Raw genomic sequence first — 14,237 nt, forward strand, 5'->3', positions numbered from 1 at the left:
CACCAGGCTTCTCTGTCCATGGGATTTCCTAGACAAAAATACTGGAGTTGCCATTTCTGTCTCCAAGAGAGCTTCCTGACCCAGGGATTGAGGTGGATTCCTTACCACTGAGCCACCAGGGAAGCCCAAATGTTAGCTACATGCAAGTTATTAATCTTTGTATAATAAGATTTAGACAAAAAAGTGCCTTAAATTTTATTCTCTGAGATTTAAAAAAAAACTGGCATAATTGTTGAGTATTTAGAGAGAAAAAAATGTAATGTGATTTAATGTAAAGACTGTGTTAGAGCAAGTATCTCATACTTAAGAAACCATTTGTTTGCATTTGTTTGCATTGGTTTGCTTCTCTCGTCAGAACTGTCACATACCTATTGCCACTCTTGGTCTCCTGTTTTCACTATCCCACTTATTAAACCGTTTCATTACGTTAGATGGAATTTTACCTATCACACAGTATTATTTCCTATGAATAGTTTTATTCATTTCAAGTAATTTTACCATGCATTTCTGATTGGTTAATAAAGATGGGAACAACTTAAAATTATTTCTACTGGCTATAGTTAGCTATAGTAATTATTACTGAGCGTGAAATAACACGTTTATATATGCTAAAATAATGTCATTTGGACAACTGAATATAATTATATAAAAATTTGCACAGATTTGGATATGTTTAGATCAAATCATACACCCTGAAAAGGAGTAACTTTTAAAAGTAAACAGGATATTGTCTTATTACCCAAGATCATGATTTAGATTCTGCTATATATGTTTTAATCATGATTTAACAAAATTCCATTTAAGCTAAAAAACAATTCTTGCAAATGTCCCAACTTCAATAGAGCTAAGATCAAGTATTAGAAAACTTCACAAAAATAACATTTATTCCACAATTAGGGAAGTGGATCTCACTACACTCAATGAATCTATTTTCTTTGACACACAATTGTTTATTCAGTCTTTATCTCTGATTATATCCTGAGGATAAATTCTTAGAAAAGAAATTACAGAGTTAGGGAATTTTAGGCTTCTGTTCTCTGTTACCAAATGTAGTTCACTGAGGTTTTGTCCATTTAAGTGCCCACAAAAGGTGTATCACGAACCTCTTTGCTCCCATGTGTGGATATTAGCATTAAAAATTATTTTGCAACTGATAGGTGAAAATGGAAACTGGATGCTTTATTTGTATTCACCATGACTGGAAAAATTACTAAAGTTAGAAGTTTTTTTAAAGACTTCATGAAGCATGTTCTCCTCTGAGAAGAAGTTATAGGGAAAGAAATTAGGAACAAAAAAGTTACATACTTAATAAAGCAGTGATTTTAATGATTATCTTTAAAATATTTAATAAGTATTTCATAATAATTCATTTAGTTCTTAAAATACTGCAGAGCAAATGGTTGGTCTCAATATCTATCAAAGGAAATGTTTCTATGAGGTTCTCTTCACTTTCCTTTGATCCTTCAATATAATTTCTATATTACTGCCACAGTAATGAAGGTCACTAAAACTTATACTAGGAGAACAAATGGAAGAGTTTGGTTTATCAATTAAAACTTTATAGAGGACTTATCAAATAAGGGATTTTATAAGCATATTTAACTTTATCTCAATATATGATAATTTCTCAATTGCCAAATTAAAGGCTGTATTATAGACAATAATTTGATTTATCTTTTGAATAACTGCTTTAACATAATATCCTAATATGTAACTCAAGGAATAATACAAAGGGCAGAAAATACTACTACTACACAATGCCTTTTAGACAGGGAATAATGAATTTTAAGGTTGCTTCTCTCAAGTGAAATAACTGAGTTAAATGGTTGAGTATAATGAAAGTGACCTTATAGCTAAAGAATAAGTCAAAATTTTACATGTAGAGTTTCATATGAAGGAAAAACTATACATTTACAAATCTTGATAAAAGATAACTACTTACATATTAACAAAATAATGTGTTAGCCCTATCTAGTACTGTTTAAAACTGTACGACTGACTAACATTTAAAATTGTGCAAATGACTAACATTTCAACAACGATTTAATGTTTTAAAGAAAATAAATTAGAGAAAACAGAATAAAATATATATATATGTGAAACATATAATATATATAATGAACAGAAAAGTTAATGGCCAAGTATTTTAAGAAAGAAGAAAAAAGAGGCAGGCACACACAGAGAAAATGAAAGTGTGAGAATCAGATGGCTCAGATAATTCACACATCTAGTTCATCTCTGACTTTAGTGAAACCATCAGTAAGTGACATCATTGTGCCAACCACAAAGAACTCCAGGCCCTCTGAAAAATATTTTTCAAAGCCCCAAGGAAATCCAAGCAGTCCCTGAAATTTTTTTCCAGTTTACGAAAATTGGATTCCTATAAAAGAAAAATGGACCATTTTTACTGCAACAAAAACTGATTTGTAAAAGCTGGAAACAGTTTAAAAATTCTCAACATGAGGTTCTTGTTAGTCTTGAAAAGTAAGAGTTATAAAAAAAAAAAAAACGATTCAAAAATATGGTACAGATACATTGTATATAAGGGAGAAAAAAAGCCAGTCTTACTCCTATTATTTTTAATTAGCTTCAATAGCAAGTTCCAATTTACTTTCTAATACCAGTTCAGGTTTTGGGAGTGCAAGATTTACATCTGACCCTCTGGGAATGGCAACTCAATAGCTAATGCTTTGGAGCCCTAATATATTTTGCATTACCCCCTAAATGTTAGGAAATTCTGGTAGCAAGAGGTTCAAACTGATAGTGACACATGTCTAAAATCCAGGATTCACTAACTGCCAGTATGTATTTTATCAAACACCCAGTGCCTCTTGAAGAATAGGATGTATGCACTTAACAATTTTCACTGGTTTCCAATTAAACGACCTTGCCATATTACACAAATGTAGACATTCATATTAAGAAGGGCACCCTGACTTGGATTTTAAGAAACATACAATTTGAACTGTTTAAATCATTCTCTAAATTTGACTCAGTTTCCCCATTTTAACAGATTTGTCACATTATGAAATGTGGTCATTTTCGAAAGAAATTAATTTTTTTCTGAACAATTAAAAAAACCTCTTATACAAATTAGAAATTTATTCTTTACCTTGCAGAAATTTGGGGTCATATACTTCACCTGAACCCACTGAAACTGTCATGTTAAAAACCCACAAAGACTGAAAAGTCATGAGTACTGGCTGAATAGCATGCCACTTGGCACTGTCATACTCTTTCAGGTTCTCAAATCATTAAAAACATTTGTAATTATAAACATTCACATTTTATATATTATTTTAAAAATTATTACTATTCCAATTAACTTGACATTGCTTGTTAATCAAAGACATATGATGAACAGGGAATGAATTTTTAAGTCATGTAAACAATTTTCCTCATTTAAAGGAAAAAAAAAACCTCTCAAAATAGATAACATCTCTTGTTCTTAAAATCAGCTTTTTCAATATTTAAAATTTAATCAAGACATTTTTCTTTCATAATTAACCCAAATTCTTCATGTTGTTCATTAAGTCTGTTTATTCTCATTTTAACAGTAGAGATGAAGAATAAGAGTTCAACATCTTTGTTTACCTTTTTTTTTTAAATCCCACTTTGCTTAAAATCAATTAAAATGAAATATTTCAAAAATATTATTTTATTTATTTATATGCTATTTGATCTAATAGGTTTTATATTTACCTATTGGATCTCAGAAACCTAAAGGTAGCCATTAGTTTAAAATTTCACATCTGGGACATTATGTATCAAAATTATCATGTCAAAATATGTGAATAATTGTGGAGCAATTTAAAATAAAATATTTGTAGAATTAAAAAACTAAGACTAAATCCATAGTTACTACAAAGAACAACATAGGAATCCTATTAGAAGACAATCCTAACCAACCAAAAATAACTGCGTAACAGGAAGAGTAAATGATTCTACAGAGGATCAATAAAACAAGGGAGCAAAGAACAACTATTTGAGTTTTTGGCTATAATATTATAAGGTTTCTTTGTATCTTGTTGATAAAATTTAGAGTCCCCTTTGATCTGTTACCTACAAAAAAAACTAAGGAAATTCAATGTAAATTATTTCTTCTGGAAATATAAAGAGAAAATGATACAGTTACTATATTTAAGGCCTGAAAAACTAAAAAAGACAAGAGATGAAAGACTTAACTTTCTTGGGGAAAGTTCTTTTTAAAGGGCAAGCAATCTCAATTCAAAATGATTATAATAAATAAGTATACCATTTTTTTGATTTGAAAAAATATATAGTCTACATGAAGTTTTATTAACTAATCCTTTAAGCCAACGTTACCGTCACATGTCTTTTATGATGTGAAAGAAGCTACTTACGTTTTTTTAATCTTAAAAAAGAACTAAAGGTGCAAAAGTAAGAGAATTTTCCCAAAGTCTTTTTGTAAAAAGAAACTTGTTAACAGAACTGAGGAATGAAATTCTGATATCTTTGTGGACACAGTACAAAACTTAGTCAGTGAGTGTAGCCATCTCTCAAAACATACAATCAGGTTCTTAAAAATCACTTAACTATACAAAACATTAAGTCCTTCTCAAATAAGTAATGCATGGTTAGTTTGCTTTTTTTTAAGCTGGAAGTACATGCAGGTGACACAAAAGCAAAGTTTTGTTCATAGTGAAACATAAATGGCAGAAAAATTAATCTTACATGCTATCAGCAAAAATCTTCAATATAAACTTTAGGATTATATAGCAAAATAATTTCATCCTTTTCTAATTATGTTTCAGAAAACATTTGTACAGTGAATTGTCACAAAATGGAATATATTAGTTATAACAATTAAATAGAATCTCTAATTATAACTAACAAAGACAGAGACATCAGAAGTAGTCAAAAGCCATATGCTTTCTGGTATTTAATCATGTTTAATTTTTTTTCCCTAAGGCAAGTAGTTTCTTACCATGACAATCCAGTGCACCAATGAAACAGTTTCTAAAGTATTATTTATTTATTTAAAGTTCACTAAAGGCTACTGAACTACATATAAGGATACTACATTTCATAAAATACTCCTGTATTTTCCACTATGCTTTTAAATTTTGTCATGACCATCAGTGAATTGTGAAACCAATATAATGGGTTGCAAACTGCATTTCAAAAATAAAACAGAATAAAGCAGAACATATCATTGTGAATTACATGCAGTAAGAGTAACTGCTATTTTAAGAATTTTACTACTGAATTAAAATGGCTAATATAAAGTGATGATTCAAGAGTTATTACACATTGGTCACAACTGTACTAAAAGTTTTTTTTTAATTTTTAAATTTTTTTTAACACCAGAAACATTTTGCATTGGGGTATAGATAGTTAACAATGTTGTGATAGTTTCAGGTGAACATACAACTATGTTCTTAAACGGACAACCGTATTCTTATTCTCCAAACAGAAATACTTATGTTAATAAAATATATAATTTTAGAAGAGAAAATTAAATCAATAATTTAAAGAAAAAATAGTCTTAAGCGTAAAAAGACTACACCTATTCTTTGGACCATTTTAATGTGAAATTGCAATGTCATCCTAAATTAAAGTATCATATCTTAGTAATGATACGAAGGGAAAACTATTATTTACACTTTCTGGCAAGATTTTTAAAATCTATGAGACCAGTAATGAAGCAGAATATATGTTGGGGGAAACTTTATTATAATTGTACAACAGTGCTGGCATGTCAGGTTTTTTCCTTAAATATTTTATTTGAATGCCATGCAAGGAGGAAAAGTCCTTAATTTAATCAGAGCATCAACTTTTAAAAAACAGTGGTGTCTGAATAGTTGTTAAAATGCATGCATTGTGTTCTTATTTTATATTTTATTGGATTTGGAAAACATGAAATAACCTGTATCATTAATTTGTCAAAAGTACTGCCCATTTCAACAGACAGCCTATATTTTCCAAACTAAGGAAAAAATATATATATATTTTTTTCTTAGAACTATGATATCTTCATTTTTTACATAGAAAAATGTGACTTTGTAAGTTAATTTATAATCAAACAAGCATGTTCTTGAAAATATTCAGGATTTTTTTTTAGTCTTTAATGGAAAAAGAAAAATGGGAAGTGATGAGAGAATTTTAGCTTTTTAAAATCAAGGGAAACACCACATACTAGATTTTTCTTGGAAGACTGTTTACCTGCCAGCAAATGAATGCTGCCCAACTACATCTCCATTTTGAAGGTGATAATCATTGAAGAAATCTGGACTCATGGCTCCTTCAGAGGCAACTAATCCATCTAGAAAGAAAACAGTAACTAATGAAACCTCTTTGTAGGGAATAAAAGGAAACTATTATATTAAGTAACACAATAGAAAATAACCTGTATATTTAATCCAGAAGAAAAATGTTAGCATGATGTTCAGTTCTCTCTGAGAGTATGAATGAAGAGCATACATACTTAAGGGTTCTGTACATTTATTAAGCATCTACTATGTTGCGGTGGCTTCCCTGGTAGCTCAGTCGGTGAAGAGTCTGCCTGCAGTGCAGGACACTCAGGTTCCATCTTGGATAGGGAAGATCCCTTGGAGAAAGAAATAGCAACCCACCCCAGTATTCTTGCCTAGAAAATTCCATGGACAGAGGAGCGTGGCAAGCTACAGTCCATGGGGTTGCAAAGAGTCAGACACGACTGAGTGACTAAACCTACCTATGTTGCAGTACTATTTTACTACACAGATGAGTAAGACATGATTTCTGCCTTCAAGGAGCTTATAGTTTTGTGGAAAAGACAACAAAAGATGGGGGTGAGAAAGGATAGAGAGGAACAATAAGCCTTTCAGGCTAAGAAAGAGAATGAGTAAGGAAGTAGAACAGACATTAAATAGCATGGTTTTGGTAAAGAGCAACACTCTAATATATTCCACATTTTATATCTGGGCAGCTTCATTTATGTAGCATGATTAGGGAATTATATATTTCAAATAAATGAATTTTTATATAAGCAATGCTTCACACAAGACACACGCACTTTGGTTAGAAACCCTTGTAAATACATTTTACATTCACTGTGTATACTGAAGATAATTTAAAAACTTCTTGATAACTCAATCTTCATTATAAACATCAATCATTATATAGTAATGCCCTAGGTTATTAGATATATTGGACTACCTATACTAAATGGTTACACTACCATGCTTTTTGAGTACTTATTTCTTTGCTTATAAAGTGCTCCTTTTCCTAAACCTAAGAATTTATTATTACTTCTTGCTGATTTTAGAGTGATACTGCTTTCCCATTTGCTCCAATCAAAGAATTCAGATAACCTATTTTTGATAGAATTATTAATAAGTTAAGAAGAAGAATCATCTGAGGAAAAAAGATCTCAGGGCTTCAGGGCTGTGCTATATGGCTCTTGTAATTACTAGTTGAAAAGCTCTGAGGCTTTCTAAAGTTTCAAGTATTCCAAGTTGGCAAGTGACCTCTAGGTAAATGTTGGCTAGCTTGTATCCACAACATTGTTTATAAATTTGGCACATAGTAAGCAAGCTATTTAGTAACGAGATGATCATTTTACACTTACCACATGCAACACTTACCATTTGTTAGGTCCTGTGAAAAAAATTACAATACACAATTTCTGTTTTCAGGAGTTTTATGTTAAGTGAAATATAAAATAGACATTTAAGATGCAAATAAATAATATATTTTATTAATAAATGATTATATAACAGGAAGGGATTTATGTGCCAAATGAGTGCTGGAGGTGAAAAAGCTATAGATGGATTACTGTGTTCTGCAGAGGTTAGAAAGTCCTAGTTGGGAAGGGAGGGAGGAAGAGGTGTAACTGATTTGAGTATCAATAGACAGTTGGGAATTAATGATAAAATCTGTTTAAGAGTAAGGGTATTAAAAATCAATTATATGGTAAAATTAACAGAGCTTGCAAATGAATAAGTAAAAATAATTTGTATTTCCATAACACTATCCATTTGCAATATGGATATATAGGCTTCCTTTGGGGCTCAGCTGGTAAACAATCCACCTGCAATGCAGGAGACGTGGGTTCGATCCCTGGGTTGAGAGATCCCCTGGAGACGGGAAAGGCTACCCACTTCAGTATTCTGGCCTGGAGAATTCCACGGACTGTGATCCGTGGGGTCACAAAGAGTCAGACATGACTGAGTGACTTTCACTATTTGCTGTATACCGTATACTGAAGACTTGTATTGGTATTTAGCTGTTGAATTGTTAATCATACCTTTGGTATTTACCTTTTTACTTTAGGAAAGTTAAAATACTCATGAGGAAGCGTAAATGTGTGTAATATTTCGTCTAGTTTCTGTGCCCTCTAAAAGCTGAAAATCCCATAAACAAAAAGACCAGCTAAACACAAAAAGGTTATGAAAAAATTATGGGAATGCCAAGACACCACAGATTGAGAGTTAAGCAGCTAAAAGAATTATTTTCTATTGATCCAAGACTCTGTTAAGGTTAGGCTAAAGTTAACAAGGTTAATTCTGCAAAAATCAACAAGTTTCTCTGTTCAATTAAAACCAAATAATCGCAGATCAGGTTTTATGAAATCTGCCAATTTTAGAGGAACAAAGCAAAGTAAAATGACAAAATAAAATGTATACCACACATTGAAAATGAATACAAAGATATCCAGCATGCCAGAGAATAAAAGATTCTAACACTCAGAAATATCACACTCAGATAAAAATACAAACAAATAAAAATACCTGAATTATACTTTAAAAGTTTATATTATGTGAAACATGATCTAGTGAGGTGAACCAAATGAGGAAGAAATTAAAGGAAAAACTACTGTTAAATTCTCAACATCTTCATTTTGATTCAGAGTTCTCATTGTCTTCAAAGGGAAAAATGAGTAAAAAGGATAAATGGAACATAGGAAGCTACAAACAGGGATTTCATCAAACAGATGATACTAAAAAAAAAAACCTGAGTTTAAATATTCAGCCAGAAATTTCATGAACCCAGAATATAGCTAGTTTAAGAAATTTCATAAGCCTAGAATACAATAAGTTTAGTAATAAAATAAGCCTGATGCTATGTGAATAAAAAATGGTAAATTTATACTTCTGAACTTAATTTCTAATAATGCTAAGACACTGCAATTCATTCAATAAACTACACCTTGTACACTGCCCTTTAATGACTTGACAAAATTTAGGTAACTCTAATGTATGAGTAATCATTTTTCATTAGAATGAAGTATAGAAGTTAAATTATATCTTAAATCTTTAATACAAGCACTTTAGCTTCTTTGGAACTATCTGTTTCTCAGTATTCTGTATCCAAAATTAATAATTCTTTTATAGAAATATTGGAAAGGAATTATGCATTGTTGATTGAAATCATGTATTCAAATAAATTCAGCAGTGTCCTTCTCAGGCTTCTACTTTACCTCACTGGTTCAAAGATAGCAACAAAGAATCAAAGACTTTCATGTAATGTTTAAATAGCCAGAGAACAAAGAGAAGACAGATGATATATACCAAACATTTTGTAAACTGTAGAGCATTATATACATTAAGGTTATTAAATTATATGAAACCTTTTAGAGCAGTTATGTAGCACACCTTTTTTGAGGTGCTCTAAGTAATGACGATCTACTTCTGCTTCACTGACTACGCTAAAGCCTTTGACTGTGGATCACAACAAACTGTGGAAAATTCTCAGAGATGGGAATACTAGTCTGCCTTTCCTGCCTCCTGAGAAACCTGAATGCAGGTCAAGAAGCAAGAGTTAGAACCAGACATGGAACAATGGACTGCTTCCAACTTGGGAAAGGAATATGTCAAGGCTGTATATTGCCACCCTGCTTATTTAACTTATATGCAGAGCCCAATCATGAAAAATGCCAGGTTGCATGAAGCACAAGCTAGAATCAAGTTTGCTGGGAGAAACATCAATAACCTCAGATATGCAGATGACTCCACCCTTATGGCAGAAGGCGAAGAGAAACTAAAGAGCCTCTTGATGAAAGTGAAAGCGGAGAGTGAAAAAGCTGGTTTAAAACTAAACATTAAAAAAAAATGAAGATCATGGCATCTGGTCCTATCACTTAACGGCAAATAGAAGGGGAAACAATGGAAACAGTGACAGATGTTATTTTCTTGGGCTCCAAAATCACTGCAGATGGTGACTGAAGCCATGAAATTAAAAGATGCTTGCTCTGTGGAAGAAAAGCTATGACAAGCCTACACAGTGTATTAAAAAGCAGAGACATTACTTTGCCAACAAAGGTCCATCTAGTCAAAGCTATGGTTTTTCCAGTAGTCATGTATGGATGTGAGAGTTGGACCATAAAGAAGGCTAAGCCCCGAAGAATTGATGCTTTTGAACTGTGGCATTGGAGCAGACTCTTGAGAATCCCTTGGACTGTAAAAAGATGAACCAGTCAATCCTGGGGTCGCAAAGATTGGACAAGACTGAGTGACTGAACAATAACAACAAAATACTGATGATAAATATGGTTATGAGTAAAATGGGGATATGTACTATAATAAAAATGAAAACAAAGCAAATTTATTGCCAGTATAGGTAATTTATCAACTTTGTAATTTCTGAAACTCAATTTAAAAAGTGGCTTATACATATTGTGCATAAAAATAAAAAACTTACAAAAACTCAGTATCATTTTATATACTGTTACTGAAACACATTTATTTCTAAAAGTCAAATGAAAACATAATATTAAGCTCTTTGGTGAACTAGCTAAAAGTGAAATGACTGTGTAGGAGAACATGGATATCAATAGTGGAGAAAGTGACAAAAAGAAATGACTAAAATAGATAAATCATAACTTATTTGGCCACACTTGATAAGATACATCAAATAAACATATAGGTAAATGAAAATAACAGTTTTACAATGATTTTGAGACAGAAACTAACCATTTTAAGGTTCAAATTCTTTAATATAGTTATATATTAAAAGCTAAGAAGATTCACTACAATTAATAAGGAAGAACAGCAAAAAAGTAAAAAGTCATTTAGAAATGTGCTACAGTCCATGGAGTCACAAAGAGTTGGACATGACTTAGAGACTGAACGACAATGAAAATAGCAATACAGGTTTACAGATTACAATATACTTCCTCTGTGGGTAAAAGTATTAAAGCAAACAGCAGCAATTTCATAATAGAAAGGGAATTAGTAGCTACAATCACACTTATTTTAGATTAAGAAAAAAATTATGTAACTATAAGGAGATGTTAAATATATTCCTATTTCATATAACAAAATGAAGATCTGTTTTTTTAAAAAAATAGCAATAAAGAAACAGATAGGTTTTGACATATTTAATTGTTGGAAAATACAGAAGGCAATATAATGACCAGGAAGTTGTTGTTCAGTTGCTCAGTCGTGTCCGACTCTTTGAGACCCCATTGACTGCAGCACGCCTGGCTTCCCTGTCCTTTACATCTCCCAGAGCTTGCTCAAACTCATGTCCATTGAGTTGGTGATGCCATCCAACCATCTCGTCCTCTGTCATCCCCTTCTCCTCCTGCCTTGAATCTTTCCCAGCGTCAGGGTCTTTTCTAATGATTTAGCTCTTCACATCAGTATTGGAGCTTCAGCTTCAGCACCAGTCTTTCTAATGAATATTCCAGACTGATTTCCTTTAGGATTGACTGGTTGGATCTCCTTGCAGTCCAAGGGACTCTCAAGAGTCTTCTCCAACACCACAGTTCAAAAGCATCAATTCTTCAGTGCTTAGCCTTCTTTATGGTCCAACTCTCACATCCATACATGATTACTGGGAAAACCATAGCTTTGACTAGATGGACCTTTCTTGCAAAGCAATATCTCTGCTTTTTAATATGCTGTCTAGGTTTGTAATAGCTTTTTTTCCCAAGGAGCAAGAGTCTTAATTTTATGGCTTGCAGTCACCATCTGCAGTGATTCTGGAGCCCAGGAAAATTAAGTCACTGTTTCCATTGTTTTCCATCTAATTGCCATGAAGTGATGGGACCAGACACCATGATCTTTGTTTTTTGAATGTTGAGTAGTAAGCCAGCTTTTTCACTCTCCTCTTTCACCTTCATCAAGAGGCTCTTTAGTTCCTCCTCACTTTCTGCCATAAGGGTAGTGTCATCTGCATTTGAGGTTATCGACCAGGAAATAGCAAATGCTATTTCATTTTTTAATAAAAGATAAGCCCAGGGTATCACTGTCCATTTAGTTTAACTTCTGTGGTTGAAAAACTACTAAAGTTGCCTTTATCAGAAGCAGCCTAAAGTTTCATGGAGACTCAGGGACTTAAATAAGATGGCTCAAGCATCTAAATAAATCTGTAGTATTACAAATTTCTGATGTTTCTGAAGATACAACTGTACATAATAAAAGATAAGAGACTACCACTATCTGGATTTCCATGACACATATCAAGAATACCACAGAGATTCTTTTAGTTGATGAACTATTTATGAAAAATAAAGTAGATAAAATAATGAACTAAAAGAGTACAGATGGCTTGATATGAGAACTATATCAATGTAATCCCTGCTGTCAAGTGTCTACCATATTCAGGCTACAGGTGTAAAAAAACAACCACCATGAGGCTATCTAATGATAACATTTCACTCCTCAAATGCTTAAATTTATCTTTCCATTAGCTGTGGCTGTTTCTAAATTTAGATATATAAAAAAATGTACAATTTAGATTTCTCACAAAGCTTAAATTGTACATTTTAATTGTATCTCACAGAAAAATGTTATGATTTTCATTTTAAGAGGTTAATTTAAATGAACTGATTTTGGAAAAGAGGAATAATTTTTTAGAACTCTGTTCAGAAGCTAACTGCATTGAAACAACAAGGTTAAATACTGAAGTGGTTAAAAGCTTTATTCGTTTTTGGAAACTGCTCATTGATTCACACTGAAAAGTAGCTATCAATTTTCAAAGCAAGAAATCTGATTCTAAGAAATTCTGATTTCTATTATCAAAAAATTCATATCACATATATTTTACATTATTTTACTTCATGACGATCTCACTAGGTAAGGAACAGCTGCTTGCCATTACTGAACTAAGAAATTCTGGTTAGTTGAAATTAATGATCTACTCCATCTGGGCTGAAACACAAAGCAGATTTCATAACTACTGCTAAGTTCACTTAGGAAGAAATCTATTTAATTTTCAAAGTAAAGTACCAACTTCCCAGGATTGAAGTACCTTAAATCAAATATAAAAATAATTCAGCCTTATGTGCAATATGCAGTGCATACAATTATGAAAACATACGAATGACTACATAGTAGGAATAAAAGTGAGTCATTAATTCAGATACAATTACTTCCAATGCCTTTTATTTCTAACCTACTACAGATCTTAGAAATCCTTTCCTTCATCTCTTCAATTAAATGAGTTCAATGAACTAATTAATATTGGCAATAGTCCCTGGTAGCTCAGATGGTAAAGCGTCTGCCTACAATGCAGGAGACCCGGGTGAAATCCCTGGGTCGGGAAGATCTCCTGGAGAAGGAAATGGCAACCCACTTCAGTATTCTTGCCTGGAAAATCCCATGGACGGAGGAACCTGGTAGGCTACAGTCCATGGGGTTGCAAAGAGTCAGACACGACTGAGCGACTTCACTTCACAATACATTAGAAGGCAGAATATGCAACAACTTAGGCTCTAAGTACAGAATCCCTGGACAAAGGAAGGATGGCAGAATCAACAAGGGTATAATAAATGTAAGATTCATGTAAAAATTAAATTTTGCCTTGAAAATACTAGCAGAATGTAGAATGAAAAAAACTATTGTTATAAACTCTCTAAACCTTCCCAATCAGAGAATCAAATAGTGGTTACTATTTCAAAACTAAAGCAAGTGAAAGTCACTCAGTCATATCTGACTCTTTGTGACCTCATGGACTATACAGTCCATGGAATTTTAAGCCAGAATACTGGAGTGGGTAGCCTTTCTGTTCTTTAGGGGATCTTCCCAACTCAGGGATCAAACCCAGGTCTCCTGCAATGCAGGGGGATTCTTTACCAGCTGAGCCATAAGGAAAACCCAAGAACACTGGAGTGGATAGCCTATCCCTTCTCCAGTGGATCTTCTCGACCCAGGAATTGGACCAGGGTCTCCTGCATTGCAGGCAGATTCTTTACCAACTGAGCTATGAGGGAAGCCCCAACTAAAGCAAAACCATGGCAAAATGAGACTGTTAAAATGAAATACACTGGAAAACAAAACATAAATTAG

At 32.5% G+C, this 14,237-nt stretch overlaps 1 protein-coding gene across 3 annotated transcripts in view; it reads right to left on the bottom strand.

Annotated features, from left to right (window-relative positions):
• Positions 1-14,237, bottom strand: part of KIFAP3 (kinesin associated protein 3) — a 139,667-nt gene that overhangs the window by 22,607 nt on the left and 102,823 nt on the right. For all 3 annotated transcript variants that reach the window (XM_065935676.1, XM_065935675.1, XM_065935673.1), the window contains one exon: positions 6,187-6,286. In XM_065935676.1, the coding sequence (XP_065791748.1) occupies positions 6,187-6,286 (100 nt within the window). The remainder of the gene's footprint in view (positions 1-6,186; positions 6,287-14,237) is intronic.

The sequence above is a fragment of the Muntiacus reevesi genome, chromosome 5 (genome assembly GCF_963930625.1).
Source record: "Muntiacus reevesi chromosome 5, mMunRee1.1, whole genome shotgun sequence".
NCBI classification, from domain to species: Eukaryota; Metazoa; Chordata; class Mammalia; order Artiodactyla; family Cervidae; genus Muntiacus; species Muntiacus reevesi.